Source organism: Doryrhamphus excisus, linkage group LG21 (assembly GCF_037039965.1).
Source record: "Doryrhamphus excisus strain RoL-2023G ecotype Guam linkage group LG21, RoL_Dexc_Guam_v1.1, whole genome shotgun sequence".
Classification (NCBI taxonomy): domain Eukaryota; kingdom Metazoa; phylum Chordata; class Actinopteri; order Syngnathiformes; family Syngnathidae; genus Doryrhamphus; species Doryrhamphus excisus.
In genome coordinates this window covers 15,184,450-15,210,536 of record NC_136377.1, presented here as the reverse complement: position 1 = coordinate 15,210,536, position 26,087 = coordinate 15,184,450, and the positions used below count along the sequence as shown (strand labels likewise).

Sequence of the window (26,087 nt, the reverse complement as noted above, 5' to 3'; positions counted from 1 at the left end):
GTCAAATCAGTGCAACGATTTTGAAGAAATATCGACATTTCGCAGAATTAATTTTAAACATCATATCTGAACTGTAATGTTGTTGTTCTATCGCTTTAATCAAATATTTAAGCATCTTTAAGTTGGAGATGAACTGAATGAATGAATTGAATAACTATAGCAAGCCAACAAGCCATAAATGATGCGGGTGTCCAAAGTGCAGCACGGCTGCCATTTTAAGACAATAGTTTGTTTTCATTGCCATTTTGTCAAAATGTAATTAATTCCTTCTTAATGTGATATTACACTAATTTGCTCTGTCGTCTATTACACAAAGCTGAGCTCTATATTTTTTTGGTACAGATACCATATGGCTACCTACATTAATAATAATAATAATACATTTTCTTTGTATAGCGCTTTTCAAAATACTCAAAGAAGAATGGAGTTGAATAAAAGCAAGTAAACAGAGTAAAAGATACAGGAAAATACAACATTCATTTGTTAATACACAGTTAAACATGAGTAAAAACGGGGCGGGGCACAGCAGTCAATTAGATTGGTTTTAGCATCTTTTAGCATGTACAAATGTATGTTGGAAAATGTTTGGACACCCCTGTCCTATAACGTCCAATGCAAGACTTGTGTTGTATATGCCTTGAGAATAATAATGAGTTCAGGAAGGGATTAATGTAACAATATGTTTATGATTGTAGTTTGTAGTTTGGCGTAGAACTGCACTCTATATGCTGAGCCGTTTCTAATGATAGCTGAAGCTAGACCCGAGAGAAACAAAGTGTATTGTAGCGATAACCAACACGTATCAACTCATAATAGTGTTCATATTTTGGACCAAACAGGAATGGTAACAAAAAAATCTACCAACTGATTGCAACAATAATTTGTGTTAGGTGTCAACATGACAGTTAAGAAGAATAGTGACAGCCAAATGTTGGCATCATTTCTTGTGAGTTTGAATAATGACCCGTGTAATGACCATTTGGTCTGTTGATACGTAGACCCGTGAGATCACACTACAGAAATGACCTTTAGGTGTTTCACACAAGGAGAGTATAAACCACAAATGTGTCCACTTACCACAGCACAGTACTAGATCGCTGCTTCGTGTCTTGTCTCGAGTGTGACGGATGCGGCAAAAGTGTTGAGAAAGGAAGTGTACACAGTTCACAGCTGATGTTGTCTCAGGGTGGTCGTGGCAGGAAGGAGAGCAGCCGGACCACTGAAGGTAACAGCAACATGTCATCATCGTAATATGCAATTTTGTGAGTTGAACATGTTCATGTCAAATTTGTGGCTTTTTAGTGTAGAATAATGTTGTATAAAATACAGATTTATCTAATTGAGCAGACCTGTATTCTCACATGTTGGATTTATTTTGTCTGTGATGCTTGTTGGTTCATATGGATGCTTCATTGGAGACATTGGTGAGATATGAAACATTCCAAATATTCTTTTTGGTTTTGAGCATTTATTAGAACACATAGAAATACTTTGGTTCATTGCAATGATTAGCAATCACCAAATATGATACAACATTGTCAACTTTGGATTTTATATACAGTATTCCAACCAATATTCTGTATCTACAGAGTATACTGCTATTATATTATTATTAATATTAAAGTCAAGCATTTGAAGTATTTATTTTAAAACTGCATTTTATGTATTTATAGTCATCCAAATGGATTACATGTATTATTTTATTTTATTTGTATCCAAGTGGTAAATCGAAGGCTCAATGTTTTAGGTGACTACAAAATCATTGAAATTCTTGGAGAATAGCTGAGGATTATGGGAAGTGCAACACAATTCCTACGAGTGTCTCATTCCAATTAATTGGTTAGGGGCCTGTCAAATTGGATCACAGTCATTAGCGCTTCCTGCCTTCTACAGTATATGCAAATGATTCGTTAGCCAGAGTGTAAATGAATCATGTGTGCTCCATTTTTGACTCATTAAGTTTAATCATGTCCGGTGTGTGTAGACGTCAGTTCATATTATGCCACTGCAAACTACAACCACGATAATGAAGATATTTGTAAGTATCTTAAGTATAAGTATCTTTGCAAAGACAAAGATAGAAGGGACAGGTGTTCCCAATGAAGTGCATGTATCTTTTAAATGGTTTACCGCCATGCTATTGCTTGAAGATGTCTGACCACAATCTGTGGAAAGTTTTTTTTCGGCCAACCACATCCTGTGTCATCTGCAGAAAATCAGCACATACTCTTAAGTACGTCAAACGTCCACCTCTTGTGTCCTGTGCTGCTTTCAGGCATGCTGGGAAGTTCCAGTGTACAGTGCACGGTTCTGACGGTTGTTTCGTTGGCCTCGCTGAGTCTGCTGTGTCTTCTGTGCCTGCGATGTAAAAAGAAGTCCAGTAAGTGAAGCTCTAATAAGCACTAATACTTGGTTGCTTCGACATGAGGTACGTGTAAGTACTGTATCTTTAAGAGAACTGTGCCATTAAAAAAACTAGTCATCCCTGTGAGATGACTCCCGCTTTAAATTCAATTGGCATCGAGTATGTACGTCGACTGCCAGAGAGAAATAAGAAGGTGGAACACTGCCGGTATTTTTAAATGGTCATTTATACAGTGGTCCCTTGGCATAGCGATACCTTGGTTAGTTCGTTTATTTATTTTTTTTGCTTTGAACTGCGAGCTCAAATTTGGGTTACTAGCAGCTAATTACCGGCAGGATTAGCCAAGGACAGCTATTTGGGGGCTTATGTCAATGTGACCACAGCTGACGACGAGAACGGATGTAAATAGCATTAGCAGCGCACTAGCTCGTCACCTGGAAAGATTTTCAAAACATGCATACATTGTAGCGATGTAATTAATGTTACTTATCAGGTATTGTATTAAACAATGGCAGGAACAACATTACATTAAAAGCACTAAATGAATACAGAGCCACCTTCCGCCAGTACGAGCCTGGAGTTTGTTTTCAGACAGGTACGCACAAATGTGTACATTAGCACTCAGTAAGGTCACTAAATCTTACCTTTCCTTCCCGATTTCCTGACTGAGTGTGGCCAGCATGCTAACCACTGAACCATATGCTACTAAAATCATGTTTTATTTCCTCATAACGTTGTGTCATTATTATTTGACTTTTCCATTTTGTTTTTTGGTTGTGTTGTACATCTACACTTGTATATGGAAATACACATAAATATGCACGTATACACAGTATGGATATGTTTGTGTGTATAAATATACACAAACATATGTGTATACACATATTACAAATTTCCCCACTGAGGGACGAATAAAGGCATATCTTAATCTTAATATTATATACATACATACTGTACACACACACACACACATTTATTTATTTCTAGTGCAGCTCAAAAGTTTCACTGGCACAAGAAAGTGTCTATAAACATTCAGTACATTTCCCCCCATAAAATGATTCTAAATACAAATAATCTTATACAAAATCTCTCTATTTCTTCTGCTTATACCCCCTACTGTGTTTGATAGTTCCTGCAGACACGATACATGAAGAAACTCAAATATACAACTCGCAGACATTGTAAGTATGGATTGTTTTCATCCCACATTCTATCCTGGGCACCTTCATTGTCTCATCACTGATAGATGGACATTTGACAACATTTCTGCAGCCAGAGTGGGGGGAGCAGGTTTACTGTGATGCGATCAAAAACAGGTACATTCTTTGATTTGATTGATTTGTACTGATGTATTGCATTTTTCTTTGGCCAATTATGTTTGTTTTTTTTCAGTCATCAAAGCCAACCAAATTCCCCCATGTGCCTCCAAGTATGTATTATATATATATATATATATATATTCATCTAAAACCAAAGATCAATAGTTGTGTCATGGTTGTTTCCAGTGAGGACTTTAATGCTGGTGAGTTTTGCAGAATTATTTTCAAATCTACCCTCATCACATGTATCACTAATTAGCCACTCTATTTATGTTGGCAGCTACAGGTATGTATTCAATGGCTGCATCTCCACCCAGAGGTTGGGAGCATGTATATGTGTAAGTGTGCCATTTTCCACTTATACATGTGCTCATAGACAAACAAGACATTTCATTCATTCATTTTCTACTGCTTATCCTCCCTCATCGAGGGTCGTGGGCATGCTGGAGCCTATCCCAGCTGTCTTGGGGCGAGAGGCAGGGTACACCCTGGACTGGTGGCCAGCCAATCCCAGGGCACATATAGACAAACAACCATTCACACTCACATTCATACCTATGGACAATTTGGAGTGGCCAATTAACCTAGCATGTTTTTGGAATGTGGGAGGAAACCGGAGTACCCGGAGAAAACCCACGCATGCACGGGGAGAACATGCAAACTCCACACAAAGATGGACAAGGGTGGAATTGAACTCGGGTCTCCTAGCTGTGTGGCTTGCACGCTAACCACTCATGCACCTTGCAGCCTACAAACAAGTTCATGTTTGCATTTTTTTTTGCTTTGCAGAGCTCCACTCCCCTTCACGGTGTATGAAAATGACACAATCTCACCATTGAAGATGAAAGGTGGGCTCATCCTGTTTTTTTAGACCTCTTCTGCATGATTGTGTTAATCATACGCCATTGTGTCCCCAGATGCTGACCCCTTGATGGGCGACTATGCAAACATTCCCGCAGCGGCCCCAAAAAACGAGGGTATGAGACGCGACAGCCCTGACGGGATTAGCTTCACTCACGCTAACACAATGCACTTTCAAACCAGACGATGAAGACTATGAAAACTCTGAGTTCCTGGCACAAAGAACTCTGGAAGTGGAGGATGGTGAGGGCACACTTGTTTGCTTTTTTTGGTTTGTTATTGATGTGAACACTCCCTTTTCTCTTTTGGCCCACACATCATATCACATATGAACAAAAAAGGGATTTGCAAGTGACGTGGACGACGAAAGACAACATCATTAATAAACACACTGAACTTGTTGCCTGATGTGTTGAGTTTGACAAGTTTGGCATGCTGGGAATCACATGGACATTTAATGTGCATTATTTGTGGAACAATGGCCGCCACCTATGAATTTGGACCACCACAAATAGATTTGACGCTACCCGTTCACCCTCGATCATAAGAGTCATGATAACGCTGTTTTTTTTTTAATTTTTGGACTGGATCTGGTTAGCTAACGTGTTCAAGATATTTAATGATATTGTTTTACATCAATTGATAACTGTGCTGGTTAAATCAAAACTTTACATCAAAATCACACCAGTTTAGTCGTTAGATAGACATTTTTGCTTAAAAATAATAATTTGGACATATTTAAATTCCACTTCTTTATCTGTCAAGACAAAAAAACACTTTTAATGATATGAACTACTCTGATGCAAAAGTCAGTTTCTGCTCCCGTTCAACTGACTGCATAGGAATGTGCAGAGTGGCTGCTTGTAGACACAATGTATGTTCTCAAACTACCGTTTTTGCATCAATTTTCTTTTTTTGACCCAATACTGTATCTTGGAAACAATTGCCAATCTGCACTTCTGACACTTTTCTTTATTAGTGACCTAAACCAAGAAAACCTTCACTCCAGATGCATTTTGCTTGTGGACCAGTGCAATGCAAATGTAGCTTATCGTCACAACTGTGTCCAGTAAATGCAGTGCGAATGCTTCTTGACACACCTCATACCCACTGCGTCTGCTCGAGAACAAGATGTCGAAGATATCCTTTTCCAAAAAAGTGACTACCGACAAACCTAGCCATTTTACTCGTCTTTATTGAAAACATGTATCACTCTTCTCAACTAGCATCTGGTGCTGTTGTGGCCCCCTTTCCCCATTAAAAAGCAGGTGGCTCAGTCTTGTTTGTGACATAAAAAAAAAAAAAGACTACTAAAAGGTCCTCTACAACCCACAACTTCCAACACACTAGTGTGGAACCTCTATTTAAATGAGTGAAAACTAGTGCAACATGGGACCTTTGCTAAAAGTCTGGTAGGAAGAAGCAGCAGTGGAAAGGCATGTTGATGTTTTTATAGACATTTATTAACTTGTGACCAGACAGACAGTGAAGGTAACATCAACCATTCTTATACTGCATGTTTAAACCAATGTGACTTTATTAGTAGTGATGTTATGAAGCAACATCCACTAATACAACCTACCGTCAACTAATCAGGGAATGACTGACTCGCTAAAGAGAGCAAATAGTCCGTGTAGTTCAGCAGGTTAACAATCCATCTGCTCTAACACGAGTCTTTGAATTGAAATAAGGCAGATGCTCTACTTGTCACAGGTGAGTGATCTGCGATAAAGCTTAGCTACTACTCACCTGTCAATCACACACACTCAATCTCACACAGTCACACACACACACGTTAGCGGGCTGATGGGAAGGAGGTTTAGACGTTGCTCAGGGCATCCACTCCAGGCAGAACTTTGCCTAAAGAGAGAAGCAGTCAGCAGTGTTAAAGGTACACACTAAATGACAATATAACATAGAGTTTGGTTTCTATGAGTGAACTAGTTGGGCCTGAATTAACGCCACCCTCTGCTGGCCAACTTGCATAATGTGCAGCGCCTGTCCCATACAATAGTGCAAGGATTTCTTTTTCTTCTCACCTTCCAGCAGCTCCAGGCTGGCTCCGCCTCCTGTGCTCACGTGGCTGACCTTGTCCTCCGTGTTCCACTTGGCACAGCAGGTGGCAGTGTCACCCCCGCCTGGACGTCACAAAACGTATTTCACAATATACTTGATGTGCGGAGTGTACGGTTTCACATGACGTCACAACCGGTTGCTGTCGGTCCCGCCTCAAAGAGATGGGGGGGGAGGGGGAGGGCAAATAAGGGTATTTGTAACTAGATAACTAGAAGTCATGTAAAATTGGAGTATCACATACTTGCACTGTTTTCACGTGTGTATATCTTTCAAATACATGTTTCGGAAAATGCAGCTACTAAGATAGCCCATCATAATGGGGCTGCACGTGGTTAGCACACAGGCCTCACAACTAGGAGACGCGAGTTCAATTCCACCCTCGGCCATCTCTGTGTGGAGTTTGCATGTTCTCCCCGTGCATGCGTGGCTTTTCTCCGGGTACTCCGGTTTCCTCCCACATTCCAAAAACATGCTAGGTTAATTGGCCACTCCAAATTGTCCATAGGTATGAATGTGAGTGTGAATGGTTGTTTGTCTATATGTGCCCTGGGATTGGCTGGCCACCAGTCCAGGGTGCACCCCGCCTCTCGCCCCAAGACAGCTGGGATAGGCTCCAGCACCCCCGCGACCCTCGTGAGGATAAGCGGTAGAAAATGTTTCTTACCGATGATGGTGATGCAGCCCGCCTTGGTCACCTCCACCACTTTGTCCATCAGGTTCTTTGTCCCCTTTGCAAAGTTGTCCCACTCAAACACGCCCACCGGGCCGTTCCACACGATCTGCTTGGCTCTGGCCACCGCCTCGCCGTACGCCTTGGAGCTCTCGGGTCCGCAGTCCAAACCCTGCGAGGACATGTCGATGAAAACTGCAGCCCTTGGTGGAAACGGGAGACTCATCTTTGCCTCTCACCATCCAGCCAGCGGGGATGCCGGCGGCCACGGTGGCGGTACCCGTGGTGGCTTTCTCGTCGAACTTGTCAGCGGTGACAAAATCGACGGGCAGCGTGATCTTGACGCCGTTCTTCTCGGCTTTGGCCATCAGGTCCTTGACGATGGCGGCGCCCTCCTCGTCGTACAGGGAGTTGCCGATCTGAATGACACAATCCAGAAGAGGTTTATTGATGGAGGAGCTCACAAAGGCCAGCACAGCTCACATCTGAACACTTAGTATAGCTCGACAAAACGGCGTATAAAGTAGTATGGATTTACTGTCCACTGACAAAAACAGATGAGTAGCAAGAAATTGTGTCTCGGTAGTGGTGGTGGTGGTGTATGGTCTGGGGGCTGCACAAGTGCTGCCAACACTCTGGGAGCTGTGGTTCAGAGGAAAGATGATGTAGTCTGACATTGTGAAGCAAAACCTTGGACTGCGTGGCACTTTTCAAACACACCACCAAGACGATCAGGTGTCTAGCTGAGGAGTGTCCAAGAGTGCCTGATGGTGCTCACACCAAATACTCACACCAAGGACACACTTTCAACTAATTCCCTGTGATGTGTATCAACTTGTGTTGCCGCATATTTATACAATAATGCTTGTGTGTTGCCTCACGTTTGGAATTGATTGATCATTGCTCCCCTCAATGAACCGCATCTCCCTCAGTGGCAGTAGCACTTGTGCAGCCCTGGACTGTGACTCTCCCACCATTGTGCAGCCAGCTATTTGGGCAGCAATGGCTGTGGGTTGACTCATTTTCATGGCATAGTAAATTGATACTGTTGTACAAGCCATATACTGACTACTCGGAAGTACACCATATCCATTTCTATAGTATTGTCCCTTAAGATACTGTATAGTAAAATAGTGGCTTGTCCACATGTTGCAATCCTGCATATTTAAAGTCACAAGCACAACATTATCTCGCTAGTGTCTTGCGGGGTTTCAGAGTCACGTTCCTACGTTACTTATCTGGCCAAGCAAACAGTCTGCACAGTTCAGCCTTTGGGGCGACACAGCGGAGGAGAATGGATTTGACGCTTTCAGCAAATGTCATTGCCGTTTTATTTCAGACAGGTGTCACAGTGTTGGCGCCAAGGGGTGAAGGCTGGACAATACTGACTGGTTTGCTGAGTTGAAGTCTACTGGTGTTTCTGGGGGGGGCGCTGAGCAAGCAGAGGTTCATTAAGAGGTCATTGCAAATCTCATTTGGCTTTAAGTCTAGCACAGATTTGGTTTTGTTTGTCTCCGCTCCTAGATGAAGGTCTTCAAGAGTTTCCTGCAGTTGCAACTCAGGCTACACGCCAGAAACACGCCATAGATTGTTCCCTGCCGCCCATCACCTGCATGTTGTTGAGGACTTTGAGGAAGGTGAAGGCCATGCCGCCGCCGATGATCATCTCGTCCACCTTATCCAGCATGTTGTTGATGAGCTGGATCTTATCTTTCACCTTTGCCCTGAGGAAAAAAACCGCAAAGGAGGCCACGGGACAGCATGTTAGCAAAGATAAGAGGTGTAGCCAGTTAGCTTTGCTGAACATACAGAGCAAAAATAGGGGAAGGCCGCCACTAGTTAGTTATATGATGACAGCACACAGGCGGCTCATGTCGAAATAGACACTTGCACGGGCCACAGGGTTCAAAATGGACTCCATGACAAACAGGTAGCAGTGACAGCCCTTGAACCAAGGAAATAGAAGTGTGATTTTGAAAACAAAAAAGTGACAGTGTGTGAGGACGCCTGAACAAGGGAAGTGCAAATTGCGTCTCTCACCCTCCGAGGATGGCCAGGAAAGGCCTCTGAGGTTTCTCCAGAGCCATGGCAAAATAGTCCAGCTCCTTCTTCATCAGAAAGCCGGCTGCCTTCTGGGGCAGGTTGACGCCCACCATGGAGCTGCATGGATCATCATCATCATCATCATCATCATCATCAGGCTTCCTGTAAATCATCAGTGTATCCATGCAACCTGCATCCAGCTCACCTGTGTGCTCTGTGAGCTGTGCCAAAGGCGTCGTTGACGTAGACGTCTCCCAGTTTGGACAGAGACGCCCTGAAGGAGTCAATCTGCTCCTGGGACGCTTTTGTCTGATTTCAAATGTATTTAAAAAAAAAAAAAAAAAAAGGTCAGTATAGCGCTCACATTTGAACAAGCACAAAAATGACTAATAATACAATCTAATGATATAATTCTAATTTATTATTAATTAGATAAATTCTATAATATATAATGAAGTGTGATAGAGAAGCTAGTACAGTAATAATTAAAGCACACGAGCTGCATGCCATGCAGGCCGCTCAGGACAGAAAAAGCAACAGCCTGCTGACCTTCAGGATAAATGTCAGCAGGTCCCAGAAGCAAAGCCCATCTGAGCCCAGTCCTTATGATTTAGCTCTAGAACTCTCATTCATAAGTACAGTATTAGATCACCTTGTTTCCTGACGGGTCCTTGCCCTTTCCCTCCTCGGCCACATGGAAGCGAAGGTTCTCCAGCAGGATTACGGCTCCTGCGGCGGGGTTAGCGCAGGCGGCTTCCACCTCTGCACCCACACAGTCCTTCAGGAAGGTGACATCCCTGCAGAGGACCAGTGAGGGATGCTTGACATGCTTGCTGGCCACAACTGCATCGTTTTAGACACATATTTGATGCCTTCAGATGAATGAACTCGTGGACTCACTTCCCCAGCAGGGACTTGAGCTCAGCAGCGACAGGCTCCAGCGAGTATTTCTCTGGCACAAAGTTACCATCGGGGCGGCCCAAATGGCTCATCAGTACCACTGACTTGGCACCGTGATCCAGGCAGTGTTGGATGCTGGGAACGGCTGCCTTGATCCTAAAAAACACAAGATGAGGAAGATTAGGACGGCCTGCTCTCGGTTCTCCTCGCTGCTTCAATTACCTCACATGGTGGCTGCACTGATGGGGACGTTACCTCTGGTTGTTGGTGATGTGCTTGTCCTTCATTGGAACATTGAAGTCAACCCTTAAAGGAAGGAAAACAATACATCCATTTGAAAAAAGCCATGTAATGGGGTGCATGTTGGAAGTAAATATACAGCTTGCTATGTTCACACTGAAAAGAAAAAAAATACTATGAAAATGAACATTTTAAAAGTTATGAGAAAAGCGTTGTAATGTTACTTCATTTAACAGTTGTTCCATCACTGTTTTTCAACAATTAATAGTCAAAAGATATTGAAAGACAAAAAGGTTCGTATACCTATGTTGTATTCTGGCCACTAGGCGTCAGTAATGTTCCATTATTAAGACATGACTTTACCATCACATGCATGGAGTCAGCCATGGCATGTCTGACAAGATGACGCGAAAAGAAGTTATACTCCCATTCGGTGTGGAATTGGTAACTTTGTCCTGCTTCCCCACTCAGTTTTAATGAGAGGTTAACTACTTAGCTTGCCAATTTTAGTTAGCTGCCTCTTGTGTCCCTGCCGTGATCCCGTAGCCTGCACATTACAGTTGAACAATGTGGCGTAAAGAAAGAAAAATAAGAGTGTAAAGGTGATGACTATATTTTTTCCACAAAGTGAGCTTAGACAAAGTGTGCAAAGTTGTTTCATTAAAATGTTTAAAATCTTGCCACTAAAATAAAATGTTCTTTTTGAAATAAATGTAGAAAAAGTAAAATATAATCTTCAATCTTCTAGTGATTTTCATATGGTGGGTCTCCAATTTTTGTAATATTAATAGTATTTTCCTAGAAAAAAAATACAACTTAATTATTGTAATATTATGAATTTGCCCTCCACGTAATTGCATCATTGTTTCCTTGTCAGTCCTTCTATACTTCTCAATGTGCCAACACAGGCACATTGAAATATTAATGCATGCAGAGCTACTATGCTCATAAAGATGGCGGACGGCTCATGTGTACATGCTGCATCCCTCGTACGCCACTGTGTTGCATAACTCCCTCCTCCCCACCTGATGCACGATGAGCCAACACACACGCAATACCATAATAGAATTGTATTCGCCTGAAACCCGAATGGTCAGCTTTTCAGCAGCTTAGCAAGAGCCCAAGAGCGTGCAGATGATGATCAATTGTGTTACCAACACAGCACATTTGATAGTGACACATCGCGTAATGTCATTGTGCCTTCTGATCCCCGGCCTTAGAAATTACACACAGACGTTAGCTCATTTAGGGGGGTGTTTTCTGCAGCCTGGCAGATTCTTGCTGTGCTTACTGCGTGGCTTCAATTCACTCATCTTCCTGGTGCAATATGCCATGATAAGACACTGTACAGAGTACATTTTGACCTTTTAACACAGTAGTGAACTTTGACCTATGGCGTCTGGAGCTGCAGTATGAAGTCAAGATGGGACTCTGACATTTGCACAGTGGGTGGGTGTCAGGTTCAAATCTATCAGTGATTTTTCATCATCAAAAAAGGCACATATCTCTATATGAAAAGATGAATTGCTGCGCTATTCAAATACATCGGTTCCTCCATTGATGAATGTGTAATTGTTTCCCTCCTGTTTCTTCTTTCTGTAGTATTTTAGCATCAAACAGGATTTTGCATATATGGGCATAACTTTACCCTTTTCCGGTCCAAACAGGAAGCTCAATTAATGTGCCAAAATGTAAGTGTTGCTCCATTTCAACCTTCAATAAATCACTGTTACCGTGACGTGGAAGACCACTTCATTTCTAGTTGTCTGTGTGCTGCCCAACGCTTCAATTACAACCACACCGATACGCACAATCTGTTAGCAATAATGCTCAAACACTGCTAGCGAGCGAGCTACCCATTAGCCGGTTTTCGTGTATGACCTGCTAGGCGACTCACCTCATGATGACCCTCTTCCCCTTGACGTCCACCTTATCTAGTGTGAGTTTGTTAGACAGAGACATGGCGGCGGCTGTTCACTGGGGGTTCCTTGCTGTGTCTCCTCCGCTGCTGTGGGGCGGCTGGCTGGCTTGGCTTAGCTAGCTCACGAATGACAGCAGTGACCTTAACAGTGCTGGAGGATAGGGGGGCGGTGGAGGACACACCCCAAGCAGCTGATTGGCCATTGATGGAAGAGGACGTTGCATTTGATTGGACTTGGTTGGTCCATAATGTGACGTCAGCAGAAGGTGCATGTAAAGGTGAGTGTACTGTAGGGTTAGCCTAAGCGCAAACGACCACTGACAATTTATCAAAAGTCCCACTGCACATCATTTCACCTTTTACTGCACGGTTTGGCTAAATAGAATAACAATCTTAATGGTCAATTTTAGTTCATTTCAGAATTGTAATAACCAAACACCTGTTGTTCAAATCAAATAACATACTCTCTTCATTCTAATCACAAATGTAAATGCTAAACTGTTAGGACTTAGTAATAACACACAATTTTACCACCTCTTTATTGAAATTTCTCCATCTCTCATCCCTACTTTACTGTATAATCAAAGTTGTATACATAATATTTCAACATTCTATACACTTGCACTTTACATTGTACTTGCATTGTCCTGTTAAACCCCCCCCCCAAACAAGCTGTATTCACCAGGAGTTGCCAACATACACACAGATACACTTGCTAATTGCAACAAAAACTAAGGCTGTAATGCAACCTTCAGTGCAAACACCTCCGTTTATAATTCTACCAACTATTTTTAAGTTATGTATTTTAATAAAGGATATTTTACTTTGAAGAGTGACTGTAGATCAGTTTGTGTAATTATAATTAAAGTTTTGCATAAAAAAACGTTTGTTTTTTCAACAATCCTCGATTTCAGCAAATGATTCTCAAACATCCATACTCGGCCATCTTTGCGGAGTTTGCATGTTCTCCCCGTGCATGCGTGGGTTTTCTCCGGGTACTCCGGTTTCCTCCCACATTCCAAAAACATGCTAGGTTAATTGGCGACTCCAAATTGTCCATAGGTATGAATGTGAGTGTGAATGGTTGTTTGTCTATATGTGCCCTGGGATTGGCTGGCCACCAGTCCAGGGTGTGCCCCGCCTCTCGCCCAAAGACAGCTGGGATAGGCTCCAGCATCCCCGCAAGGATAAGCGGTAGGAAATGATTCTCAAATATTATTTTACAAACTAAAAACTCCAAGTCCATAGCTTGCTTCTCCTTTCGTTGTATGCAATACAATGACAATAAAGGCGATTCTGATTCTATCCCAGTGTTTACATGTCATGATAAATACAATTCTTGACAATCTGGAGAATCATATTTTAATTTATTTGGACAACACAGAATGTTGGGATTCACACAAGCAGATATTCACTGTTCATCTGTACAGTCAGGTTTTTGTTTTAGATGGAAACTGGGTCGAGAATGGCAGTTTTTCTTTTCTTGTTTTACTCCTCAGCCTCCCGCCACTCTTTGGGCATGACCTTGCCAACCGGTGACAGATTCCAGGTGATGCCAGTCTGAGTCAGCACCTGTGCCAACATAGGAAACCTTTATTAATTAAGAGGGACACCAATGCAATCAATCTCTAAGCAAGATACAAGGGTAAATAGTAAGGGTGTGATGACATTCAAATGTGACAAGATGTCTTGTTTTGAGAAAGATTTACCGTGAGAACACGGCAGCCAGAAGCCAACCAAGACTGAACTATGGCACGGCAACTATGAATGATAATACAGTAATATGGAAGTGGCAGTGTGTAAGGCATTATTGAAAGTGCTTTAAGCACACTTTAAACCCTGCAATCCAACCTACCGTGGTGTGTGAGGTATGGCTGTTAAAAGGCTGCTTGCTATTTGTTGATGTCCAAGCAAAATCTGTATTAACTCTACATTTGATCAACTTTAGAGTGGTCAAAGCAACCCACATAGATGTCCGGACTTGTCCCCACCCGTACCCACAGAGCGCTTCTATTGACGCTCATTGCATGTGACTCGGTGCTAATTTTCCAGTACTGGCAATCATCTACTTTGTAATGCACCATATACACAGAAGAGATAGTTGACAATTTGGCAACTTAGTTGCTATATTCAGCAAGTAAGAGTGTGCATATAAGGGTTTCGTTTGCCATGCATTTACAGCACTGATTTACAGCACAATGATCAACAAAAGGAGAAGAATCCGCCGAGCAGGAGTGAGCTCTAGCTCCGTAACGCGGTGTGATGGATATCTGCAAGCCACTAAAACCTCCGCAATGTAACCCATCCCCACAGAAACAAAAGTAGAGTTTGGACACAATCCTCTGTCACTTTGCTGCACCATACCATCCTGGCAAAACACCTGGGTGTCCAAAGTGTGGCGCAGGAGTCATCTTTGCAGAAATAAAACAAAAACCCAGCAAACATGACAAAAATAAAACAAAAAGGCATAAAGTAACTTGAAAAAACTAAAATGTTAATACTAATACCTCAAAAAAGACAAAGATTTGTCTTCAAATGTTTATGCATGTACAATGTATGCAAATGTAGTGTTTTTAAAATCATATATTGTTCTTTTTGTACATTGTTTCACAGGGCAGAATTAGAATTGTATTATACATAAATTATATAATACAAAGGTTTATTTAATCTCAAACCATGTGGGACAATAGACACTTGCACCTGCATTGTTTTGTAACAAAAAAGTTGTTTGTCCATACATATTTTCTCATTGTACTTTTATGAAAATTAATGTTAAAATCTTGTCTTGTTCTTGTGGACCCAATCGCGCCTCGTGACACCTCAAGTTAATGATGTGTCTTGGTATAAGTACTTACATATGACCACACAGCTGTGCAGAACACCATCCCACCAAGCAACACTCCGGTGCCATACTTGGCGTGGAAGTTCTGGGGGGCGGTGGAGCCATACCTAACTTGCCTTGCCGCCTGACCTACAACATAGCACAAGTACACGATTTGATCAGTACTTGTGTAAAATATCAACAATACACGATAAACACTTACTTGGAAACAACGTTTTAAACCATGATATGATGAAGCAAATTACGACTGGAGCCTCAATGTACATGTATAATCCCAGTACAACTTCCACATAAAAGTAATTAATCATCAGTCAATTTACAACATAATTTTGCCTTTCATACACGTTGAATTGTAAGTGCCAATGCAACGTTCTTGACTAACTTTTTCCCCCAAGCATCATGTTCGAAATTGCGAGTGGCAGTGTGCACAGTCCTAGCAATTGACGACATATTAACAAATGTCAAAGTGACTACAGCAGGAAACAAGATTTAAACTAACAGTTAGCAGTTGGAAGGCACAGCACAACGTCGCTGCTCGCAATAACATGCTAACGGTTAGCTACGAATGCTGGCACGCTGACCGCGGTGACTCATATGAGACCTTCTAAAATCACATACGCTTACTGTCTTAATGTAGTACAAACAAAAACAAACAATAAGGATGGAAAAAATTGTGTTACCGGTGATGTTGACAGCAGCTTTCGCAAACCTGTACATGTTTGATTTCTTAGACTGGTGTCTTCTGATACCCTTGAAGAACGGAAGTACAAGTATGGCCGCTGAGCGTCAACCGCAGCGGAAGTGACGACAATTTGCAAGAGCATGCGCACTACGTGGCAGCAGGATGATCGTCAAATAATGCACAAATGTACGCTTCCGCACATGAAAACGTAGAAAAATAAGATGTTATGTTACGCGTTCGTATCGACGAAAGAACAAAATAAGACAATTGACAACCTCCAGCGCTTGTAACATGTTTAAGTACTTAATTGAATCGTCAGTTATCACTCGTGTCAGGATGGCCGAGTGGTCTAAGGCGCCAGACTCAAGGACTAAACTCCTTCCACTGAGCGGGAATTCTGGTCTCCGAATGGAGGCGTGGGTTCGAATCCCACTTCTGACACATACTTTTATTTATAAGTTAAAAATTAGTGTTCATCTGATTTAAGTACTAGCATCGACATTGAAAACACTGAAAGGAAAAAAAGATACAGTGCCTTTTCTGAAAGCTCATTTATTAAATTATAGCTTATAGCGTGACATAATTATAATATTTTGACTATATGTACATGCACAAATTATAGACCTACATGTAATGAATTTACGGAGCATATGTGGTGTATTTTAACTGGAATGCTGGCATCAAAAGAGAAACATCTTGCTTTGGTCCGTCTCTCCAAAGAGTCTTCTTCTTCCTGAAGTTTGTCACATATACCATCTCACATACCTCTCCAGAACACTTAGTGCTAAGTCATTCATGACAAGCAAACAACTTATTCGGACCGCATTGCATTTCATTCGGAGTTCCACTTGTACAATTATAGAAACCATTCTAAACTTTACAACATTACACAGCTCTATGCAGTAGAAATACAAGGCAGTATATGTAAAAACCCTCCATCCCCAACTATAACCTTCAACTGAGGTGGTCCAAGAAAAAGCCAGAAAGTACAACATTAAGGCATCCACAACTTTCCCTCCACCATGTTTTTTTTCTTCTATTCTTCAGTCTGCTTTCTTGTCCTTTCCTTCCTCATCGTCTGTGTACTCCGTGGGCTCCTCCCCTGGCTTCAGAAGCTTGCCGATGTAGTCGTATTTAACTATGATAATGGGAGTATAACAAACATGCAATTGTGCCATTAGTTCAACTGTTACAATGATAAACACGCACACCATTTTTTTTTTACTTAATTGCCAGTTAAATACTTGGACTTTTCTGATGTACCGTTAAAAAAAAAAGACCTTTAATAGCTAGAAACAACTAAATCATGATAAGTAAAAACACAAGGAGCAATGAATGGAGTTAGTGTATCCGGAGAGTTGCTGCTAGGCTCTCACCGACAGGTTTTTTTTAGAATTATACCAGCCTGCACTTGAAAAGACTGAGAAGATCGTAGAAGATGCTTTATCAACTTGACTAGAGTAGATTTTCTTGAGTTTTACTGCACAATTCAGCTATTTACAGAAGCACAGGTTAGGTTGATAACCTTTGAATCAAAAAGGAATAGCATCAAATTATTACTCATTTGTACACAGTTGTATATGTATTTGTGACAATTATATTAGAAGTCTTAGTAGTACTTTCTGTTGTTTCTAGATTTGGGTATTCAACAAGTCAGAATTTGCATCGGGGGTTGAAAGACATTCACTTTTAACATCATCATCAAAACAATTCTCATACTCCTTCATGAATACATGTACAGTCATGTGGTGCTTATTTTCTAATCATCTCAAATGAGCTAAATTTCACCCAACACTCACATGTGAACTGGGCCTCCCACTCGGACAGGCTCTCCTGCTGGGCTGCGTTCAGGTCGGATAAGTCGTCGTGTTCGTCTTTCAAGGCCTCTTCGCCTAGGCAGAAGGTAGCAAGGCCTCTGGATGCGTCTCGGCCTGCAAACACTCCATATGGCCCCTCTGGAAAACACCATGGAGAACATTATAAACCAGTACGGTCGTCTTATTTTGGTCTTTATTCAGAAGAAATCCTAGTCACACATTTCTCTATAAACAGGTGTTTTTTTTTTACCCCAAGTTAGCAATCATTTCCACAATAACTAATAACATATACATTATAATAACGCAGCATACATGTGCTATATTAGTACGTAAGTGTAAGGTGACATAAGGGTAAGGGTTAACACCACTAGCTCCCGCTTTGCCTCAAAACCTGGAGCAAGATGAAGACTAGCTAAAGGGGTGGATGGGATTTTTTGACGTTTGTAGTATATCAACAGTGACTAGCGTATCAAAAATAGGCATTTCTATTTTATTCGAGGGGAGGTCAAATAGCAGGGATGTACTGCAGATATAATGCCTGCACATAAATCATAACTGCGTGTTATGTTAAGGTTATGCAACGATAGCTGGGGCGTGCGGTGCAATGAATGAAAGGGAGAGAGCTCTCATGCTGGTCAGAGGTTACAGGCAACAGAGGTTCTAATCTTTGATGAGATACTGAAGGTGAGGTTTAACTCTGTGCCACTTTTCAGCAAGATGGAAAACTCAAAAGTTATACGACGTATGATGTGTTTTCACTTCATTGTGAGTAGTAAGCACTCACAGTGAGTTGTTTCTAATATTACTCAGTAAAATACTTAGTAAATGTGTACGTGTGTTTTCTTGGATTTCAGCCAACAAACGAAGTCAAGTTATCAATTAACGGAAATAAAGCAGCATGGATAAGCCAACGTTTTCAGGAGAAACATATGGGGGCGTTAGACGTGTTCATTAGACGACCTTTGGTTTCAAGGCTACACTGTTGTGATTAAGCTAGCAAAAAAACACTGACAAACGAGGCCATTTTGTTTGGTTAGTTCAATTTGTCTGTCAGAGAGACTTTCAACTAAATATTTTCTAGAGCTACCTGGCCCGTAGAACTTCTTCCCCCTGGTCACGTCGAACACTTTGCCGTTGACAGCCATAAGGATTCTCGGATCCTGCAGCCCATTGTAAGGCTTCAACTCTGCCAGGGTGAAGTCTCTCTTCTTCAGTTTGGATAGAGGCGGCTCCGCCTCGTCCACCTCCGGGGGTTTGTCTCCGCGGAAGATCTTGTACAGTAAGTACAGGGATAAGCTGAGCAGGGTCAAATTCAAAGGGGACGTGAAGATCTCCTGGAGGATTCCGCCTGAAGTTGAGTCGCGATCCTCTGCTTCTGCCATGTTGAGTCTGTGCTGTTTTTTTTTTTGTATGTGCGGCCCGAGACGGACAGAAGTGACGCTTTGTCAGCCAATCACAGTGCTTATCTTGGTGACGTCAGATTTACATTGCCCAATCAGGTTACTCCGCCTGCTTGCCAAAAAGTTACACAAAATGAAATTGACATTGAATTGAAAAGAATAAGAAATGACGCCACGTATTTGGACAAATTGTTGTTTCTATGCATACATACACACACAGTATATCTATAGTTGCTCCTGCCACTAATAAATAAGCAAAATGACAGGGGTGATTATTACTGGTGGTTTATGATGTAGCACTTGCATAACACACTTGGTCAACAAACATGGGTTGTGAAAGAGTAAACTGCCTTCTATGTATGTGCAATTCTATTGAGTTAAACCATTAGGAAAACTAACTTATTAACATTAAGTTCACCTTTTAATTGAATCAACATTTTCCTGTTTTATAAAACATGACTACATCATAGCTTGAGCAAATTTACAGGACCTTCCATAATTAGATTTATAATTTATAATAAAAATATATACAATAAATATATAGCCCTTTTCACTTCCACCTTCCTTACCCAGCCTCCTCCACATGCCCAAGGCCAAAGGTCATGTAAAATGGATGCCCAGCCTCTCCCTTACTATTCCTTGCAGCAGCAGCAGAGATGCTGGCAATTCCCAATGGATATGACACTATTAAATCTAGAGTCGTTTTAGGGTGTTTTTTTTCCATACACAAAAATAGATTACTAAAGACTACACCAAGCTTTATTGCTTTCCACAAGGTTTCATCACTGAAACACGTTAAAAGCAGCTGTAAAACTCTTCTAAATTAGTCAGGCTCATGGATAATCCCTCGCACTGTGCATAAAATGGAACTTTATGAATATTTTATTTATTTTTGTTCATCTATAATTTATTTATTATACAATTATACGTCTTATTTCTATCCCCTTGTCATTTATGTTGTTATTTGTACTTATTTTGTTGTACTTGAACGCTTATTGGCCCATGTTTTGACTGTTATTGAAAAAAGGCACTTCCGCTAATGATCACAATAAATTCGGTCACTTCCTCCGTCCGAAACAAGCAATCGTGTTGGTTCCTAACCTTTGACAAAAACATTGACACATTTCAACTGCCGTGCACTTTTTTTTAACGAAATTAACTATTAACTAATTCTACAAGTTAAAATATTTCTATCGTCGAAACTATGTTTATTTTGCATTTCCCGGAACAACTTTTAGTTGAACACAACCTGGTATTTTCCTTCCACCATTGCGCAACAGGGGCACGCTGACGAATAGCAGCCAGCCAGTCAGCCCGGCTTTAGCCAGCTAGCTAGCTAGTGAGGCTGGGCTGAGATGACAAGCGGTTTTTCTGGCACCTTCACCCCCGTAAAATACTTCATCTCGACGCCGATGTTTACATCGCATTGATTGCTGGTTGCTGCCGTCGTGGAGTGACTTGGGTGCTGTTCAAGATTCCCAAGTAGCTGCTAGGTAAGCTCCTAAGCATCGCCGCCATCGTGTCTTTATTTCCTGTTTTTTCAAGTTAGCAAGCTTCATCTGAGGTGCTATCACAAACTCAGAGGGGAAAAAATAAATACAAAATATTGGTGACAATATAGTTGGTTTCAAACAAGAACATTGAAAAAAATTGTTTACAGGTACACAATTCAGTGTCCGAAAAGGAGTAGGAAGAAGCTGATTTAATATTTTCACTTATTGTGACACAGAGTTTGCAGGTTTTGCAATCATCAACAAAACGGTAAAGTTGCCTTGAGTGAATAATCATAATGCCTTGGGATAGTGATATCGCACGCTGGTTCGGTGTTCATCTTTGTCCTGACACTTTAGAAGTATTTAGCAGGTGGTTTTATTCCACTGCGGAAATGTTTTCTATATTTTTGAAAGATATCTTTTATTTTCACAGCACTCTTCCCTCCTCCTCTGCTTCCCACCGTTTTATCCCGGTCCCAAACCCCGGGAACATGAGCGGCATGCGTGTGGATGCCAAGGTGGTGATGCTGGGAAAGGAGAGCGTGGGCAAGACCAGCCTGGTGGAGAGATACGTTCATCACCGCTTCCTGGTCGGACCTTATCAGAACGTGAGAGTCAGCTGCTCAAATTGTTGTTTCTGCTTCCATACATGGATGACAGGCACTATTCTGTATTCTACTTAATATGGTGCCCTGAGGGAGGGGGCATGTAGTCATGGCGGGTTAGTCAAGGATGAGCTTTGATGGGAATTGCCAATGTGTGACAAACTATTCTGTCCTCTTGACAGACTATCGGTGCCGCATTTGTGGCCAAGCCAATCCAAGTGGGAGACAAAGTCGTCACCTTGGGAATATGGGTAAATATGTAAATATGGGTACATCTGTCAGCCTTTTACCATGCAGTGATGTCACATTTAACCAGAGAGAAGAAGCCAAATGAATGAACAAGACTCTTCAAGTCACATGATGATGAAAGTTTGTTCTCTCTTGCACAATCAGGACACGGCCGGATCAGAACGCTACGAAGCCATGAGCAGAATCTACTACAGAGGAGCCCGAGCAGCCATTGTCTGCTATGGTAAGTGGCACATTTTTTGAAAATTGAAAACAATAGAAAATATCATTTGTACTTCATTTATTACTTAATGTATTATTCCTCTAAATCCTTAAAGCGATTTTTGGACATTTCATGTATGACTTCCCTTTCAAGTGTGTAGGCCAACATGGAAGAAAATGCACTGATCCATACATAACAATGGACAGGCCACAGCGTGCAGTGATATGACCCGGTGATAACGGCCATGTGGTTTGCACCAAAGGTCAATAACATTACACTGTACGGGTTCAGATCGGGGTGGCCGTCCCTCCAAATGACACCCCTCCAGGTCCCACAGTCATGGCTCACATGGTTGTTGAAGTTTCCCAGTAGAACTACGGAGTCAGAAATTGAACGTTTTTTGTAGTTATGGCATAGAAAACCTGTTTATGACCTTTTAAATATGGATTCACTCTTACATTTGTTTTAGCCCTTTGCGACTGTTTTACGTTGTAGGGCAGAAACGATTCTTGTAGAGCAGAATCGATGGCGGACAGGAAGTGACGTCGGAGGATCAGAGCTGAGTTTTAGCTTGTTGTGGACTACTGCTGCAACAGCACCCTGTGTTTGAATGATTATTGTTAGTATTATATTATTGTTATTGTGAGATAATTTGAACCTGCAAGAAGTCTAGTGATTCGTTGGTGGTCTCACCGAACAATGACTGACACCTAGTGAGCAATGTAGAATACTGCATTCACATGTGGTCTTAATGGCATATAATGTATTTGCATTTTCATTAATTTAGCCATTTTCATGCTTGAAAATGCTCAATTGATCCAAAAAATCACGACGTAGCAAGGGACAGCATGTATATGCACGTTTCATATCTAATCTATGCTTCTGGACTGTAGATCTGACGGACAGCAGCAGCTTCCAGCGTGCGCGTTTCTGGGTAAAAGAGCTGCAGAACTGCGAGGAGGTATGAGAGCTTCTCCATGCAGAGTCCGTACCGTGCTTCTTCCACGTGTGTTCTTTACAAATCCCGCTCTCCAGCACTGTAAGATCTACCTGTGCGGCACCAAGAACGACCTGGTTCAAGGAGACCGGAGTCTGCGTCAGATCGACTATCACGACGCGCAGGACTTCGCCGAAGGTGACACACCAGTCCAGCTCTCACATGGCAAATAAATAGAAATACGTCCATAATAATGTGTCTGACCCAAGTGAGGAACAACCGATATTACCGCTACTTCAGTTCTTGTCACAAACGTGACATCTTTCCTCAGTGTGACTGACTCACTGTTCTGCTCGTAGAGATTGGCGCACAGCATTTTGAGACCTCTAGCAAAACGGGAAACAACGTCGGTGAGTAGCACTCATGGTCTGCAGGCTCGCTTGCTCATCTTGCGTCCGCTTTGCCATGTGGCGGTGCCTGCAGCCTCCACGAGATGGTAACGGCTGTATTTGACGTCAGCATCCAGATTTGGTCGGCTTTAAACTCTTGCTACTCAGTTGGTGTGAAAGTCATGCCTGTCACATTTAGCGTACGGCTTGTCGCGGTTGATTGGTTCCAGACCTGACAGTTATAAGCCAATTTCTAAACAGTAGGATTCCTCATTTTATGAATCAAATATTTGTAGTTATGGTATATAAATCCTTAACATTAGAGCCCGATAGACATGAACTAACACCCCTATAGTCACCTTAACACTCATTACCCTTTATCTGAAACTCTACAACATTCTAACTACATTTATAGGTCAGGAAAGTCCCCGTAGCAACCATGAAACTTGAGAGTGAAGCCACGCTATAGGGATGATTGCACTGTTGTTTATGATGAACTATAATAATGCTATCAATGCTGGCTGGGCACTTGGCTCCAACATGGTTGTCTTGCTTTTGTGTTGTTACAATATACTTGTTCATGACCGTGTGGCCAAAGGGTGCTACTTTTTCCTTTCCACTGTGACATGCGCTCCGAGTTATTCCTAAAAAATGACGTCTTTGCTATAAATGGAGTATTTACAGTAGTTACTGTAACAATTACTACAGACTGGCCTCAGGATCACCCCAACAGTAAATGTAATGAAAAGCTAAAGACTTTTTCACTGCCTCTGCTTGCCAGATGACTTGTTCCAAAAAGTGGCTGAGGACTACAACAATGCCGCATTCCAGTACATGACAGGTGAGTCTACTGTTGACACACACACACACACACACACACACACACACACACACACACACACACACACACACTGTGTGTGTCACAAGTGAGGAGGGCAGCTGCGGTGCTTGTGTGGAAACGGCTACATTAAAAAGCAGAGATATGGCTCATGACTCGGAAATGTCCACAGTCAAAATTACGATATGGGGAATTATGCTTGTATTGGAATACTGATACTGGCTGGGAATGGGCCCATTCCTAGTTTAAGTGGGTAAATTATCCGGTCAAATCTGCTCTCGTTGACAAAGTTAAAAAAAAAAAAAAAGTATCTGTCACTGTCTGAACTGAAAATGTACAAAGTACGTTTGTTTTTAAGACATTTTCACAAGCTGCTGCTCCTTCCAGCCCCTTCTAACCTGTTTTTAGTACGGATCTCTGGGTTTTGCAGTCATGACTCATTTACTTAACCTGGGTTTGAACCATTGTGGCCATTGCATTGAGAAAGGGATATTTTCATGTATGTACTGCTTCTGTTTCAGCAGAAGAAACGGGTGTCGACTTGGGGCAGAAGAAAGACTCGTACTTCTACATGTGCTGCAACACCAACTGACGATGATGGTTGCCAACGGGGACGAGGAACACGCTGGATGGGAAGCGGCAAAAGACACTAGGTGGTTGTGTGGCATGAAGAACTGAACGTCTAGGTTGGTCCGCCTACTGAGCTGGGCCACCTTCAAGATGGCCAACTGAGCTGCTGAGACTTGTTTTGGGATCCATGTACAAAAACTCTCGATTTCACTACAAAAGCCTTTTTTTCTTTGGTTTTTTTTGAGAATGTGGTTTGAAGCCAGAGAGCTCTGCATGGCCTGGTGGTCCACAGTGATGGATGCTGTGCCTGTTAGTGTGTCTGCATCACATGATCCTGTCATCTACTCGCATGGATGGGGAAAACGACTCATTTCTTCCTTTTTTCAGTCCACATGTTGAGGTTTTTTTCCCTCAAGACAGGAAGAAGTCGTACAGCACAAACGGTCGTCACCTCAGAAGCTGTCTTTCACATTTGGTTACACTTATTTATTGTTGCCTTTTTTTCCCAAAATGCCAGATGACTCTTTCGCCCCCTTCAAAAAACTGCTTGAATGTTTTTTTTTAAATGAAATTGAATAGTGCTCACAAACTTGACATTATAACAAGAATGTTTGCTTTTGTATAGGTTCATCCTTGGCAAAAAATGTCAGAATAAAGTGGAAATGTGTGCTTTTGTGTAATCACAAAATGGGTTTAATTCGATTTTTTTGCTAGTCCCATACATCTCCACCTCGACTGTTAAAACTGAAATAAAAGGATCCTCATGACAAAGCGGTACAGGAAGTACTGTTGGGAAGTACTGGAAAAGAGTTAACTGACTTGATTATTAAGTAATAACTTTATAGCAACACTTGTTGGCACGTAGGTAATCTAAATGGTCAGGTTCTCTCAGCCAAAATCGCTTTTGTAAGAATAAATGACGTCATGGCTTTGCCTCGAGGAACGGCCCTGTCACCTTGACCTCGTTCGTATTCCTCTCACAGCCACGAGGGGGCACATTTTCACATTATACAAGTATGACACGCTGACGTCACAGCAGGGCCTCAGACAGCAACGGGCACTTTGTTCATATTTTAGAATAAACGCTTTCAATATTTTGCCTTGGAGGAAAAAGTGGAGTGGAGAAATACATTTTTAAAATACAAAATAAATTACAAGATTTAAGATAAGTCATATTTTTTTGTAGCAAATGTATTTTTAAATATCAAATCAGTTCAATTTTTCGTTTCCATTTAATCAACTCATTTTCAAATAAGTTAAAATGGAATTACTTTTCAATGTGATACTTATCTGGGACAAAAAACATGGTTCCACTATTTGTTTGAACTTGGATTTAAAGGAAAACTGCACTTTTTGGGGGTAATTTTGCTCATCCACAATCCTTATGTGAAACATGAACGAGAAAAACATGTTAGTATGAGCTTGCTAACAATGTACGTCATTGGGAGGTACCTATTTCGACTAACAAAAACCTCTAACAATGTTTGCATTCGCAAGTACATTGATGACAGCATGTATTGCTTACAGTACTTTGCCGCATTTTGATGATTTTAAACCCTACCCAAACTTCTTTCCTATATGTGCACTGATTTATCCCAGGTGCTTATGCTACTTTGTTAACATCAACCATTGGGATGGCTGTGTCTTCCAGCACGAGGCTCCAGGTCT

General features: G+C 41.7%; 5 protein-coding genes and 1 non-coding gene across 9 annotated transcripts; 3 read left to right on the top strand and 3 right to left on the bottom strand.

Moving 5' to 3' along the window:
* The first annotated feature begins 111 nt into the window (after nucleotides 1-111).
* Nucleotides 112-4,947, top strand: LOC131137823 (uncharacterized). 3 transcript variants are annotated; one of them, XM_058086158.2, is made up of 10 exons: nucleotides 112-1,225; nucleotides 2,276-2,380; nucleotides 3,495-3,546; nucleotides 3,638-3,681; nucleotides 3,758-3,794; nucleotides 3,871-3,887; nucleotides 3,965-4,022; nucleotides 4,474-4,532; nucleotides 4,602-4,661; nucleotides 4,729-4,947. In XM_058086158.2, the coding sequence occupies exons 1-10, from the start codon at nucleotides 1,174-1,176 to the stop codon at nucleotides 4,875-4,877; spliced, it is 633 nt and encodes a 210-aa protein (XP_057942141.2). In that variant the 5' UTR covers nucleotides 112-1,173; the 3' UTR covers nucleotides 4,878-4,947. The 3 variants fall into 3 exon arrangements, with proteins under 3 accessions (XP_057942141.2, XP_078644036.1, XP_078644035.1); XM_078787910.1 differs by having other exon boundaries at nucleotides 1,225-1,262; XM_078787909.1 differs by lacking the exon at nucleotides 112-1,225 and adding an exon at nucleotides 1,293-1,424.
* A 1,039-nt stretch (nucleotides 4,948-5,986) lies between these two features.
* On the bottom strand, nucleotides 5,987-12,541 carry pgk1 (phosphoglycerate kinase 1). Its single transcript, XM_058086899.2, has 11 exons — nucleotides 12,372-12,541; nucleotides 10,490-10,540; nucleotides 10,235-10,390; nucleotides 9,987-10,131; nucleotides 9,540-9,643; nucleotides 9,332-9,451; nucleotides 8,901-9,015; nucleotides 7,531-7,710; nucleotides 7,286-7,463; nucleotides 6,585-6,683; nucleotides 5,987-6,405 (listed from the first exon to the last, which is right to left on the bottom strand). The coding sequence occupies exons 1-11, from the start codon at nucleotides 12,434-12,436 to the stop codon at nucleotides 6,365-6,367; spliced, it is 1,254 nt and encodes a 417-aa protein (XP_057942882.1). The 5' UTR covers nucleotides 12,437-12,541; the 3' UTR covers nucleotides 5,987-6,364.
* Nucleotides 12,542-13,743: 1,202 nt separating this feature from the next.
* cox7b (cytochrome c oxidase subunit 7B) lies at nucleotides 13,744-16,046 on the bottom strand. The gene is made up of 3 exons (XM_058087332.2): nucleotides 15,918-16,046; nucleotides 15,251-15,366; nucleotides 13,744-13,967 (listed from the first exon to the last, which is right to left on the bottom strand). The coding sequence occupies exons 1-3, from the start codon at nucleotides 15,952-15,954 to the stop codon at nucleotides 13,884-13,886; spliced, it is 237 nt and encodes a 78-aa protein (XP_057943315.1). The 5' UTR covers nucleotides 15,955-16,046; the 3' UTR covers nucleotides 13,744-13,883.
* A 203-nt stretch (nucleotides 16,047-16,249) lies between these two features.
* trnal-caa (transfer RNA leucine (anticodon CAA)) lies at nucleotides 16,250-16,360 on the top strand. The gene is made up of 2 exons: nucleotides 16,250-16,287; nucleotides 16,315-16,360. It is a non-coding gene; the product is annotated as a tRNA-Leu (tRNA).
* Nucleotides 16,361-16,455: 95 nt separating this feature from the next.
* On the bottom strand, nucleotides 16,456-19,157 carry pgrmc1 (progesterone receptor membrane component 1). Its single transcript, XM_058087203.2, has 3 exons — nucleotides 18,824-19,157; nucleotides 17,719-17,874; nucleotides 16,456-17,057 (listed from the first exon to the last, which is right to left on the bottom strand). The coding sequence occupies exons 1-3, from the start codon at nucleotides 19,116-19,118 to the stop codon at nucleotides 16,963-16,965; spliced, it is 546 nt and encodes a 181-aa protein (XP_057943186.2). The 5' UTR covers nucleotides 19,119-19,157; the 3' UTR covers nucleotides 16,456-16,962.
* Nucleotides 19,158-20,220: 1,063 nt separating this feature from the next.
* rab24 (RAB24, member RAS oncogene family) lies at nucleotides 20,221-25,188 on the top strand. Of its 2 annotated transcripts, none has more exons than XM_058086908.2 (9): nucleotides 20,221-20,629; nucleotides 21,063-21,237; nucleotides 21,417-21,485; nucleotides 21,628-21,706; nucleotides 22,579-22,646; nucleotides 22,721-22,820; nucleotides 22,982-23,032; nucleotides 23,793-23,852; nucleotides 24,374-25,188. In XM_058086908.2, exons 2-9 carry the CDS (start codon nucleotides 21,121-21,123, stop codon nucleotides 24,439-24,441), a joined length of 612 nt encoding a protein of 203 aa, XP_057942891.1. In that variant the 5' UTR covers nucleotides 20,221-20,629; nucleotides 21,063-21,120; the 3' UTR covers nucleotides 24,442-25,188. The 2 variants fall into 2 exon arrangements, with proteins under 2 accessions (XP_057942891.1, XP_057942887.1); XM_058086904.2 differs by having other exon boundaries at nucleotides 20,225-20,629; nucleotides 24,371-25,184.
* Nucleotides 25,189-26,087: the final 899 nt, after the last annotated feature.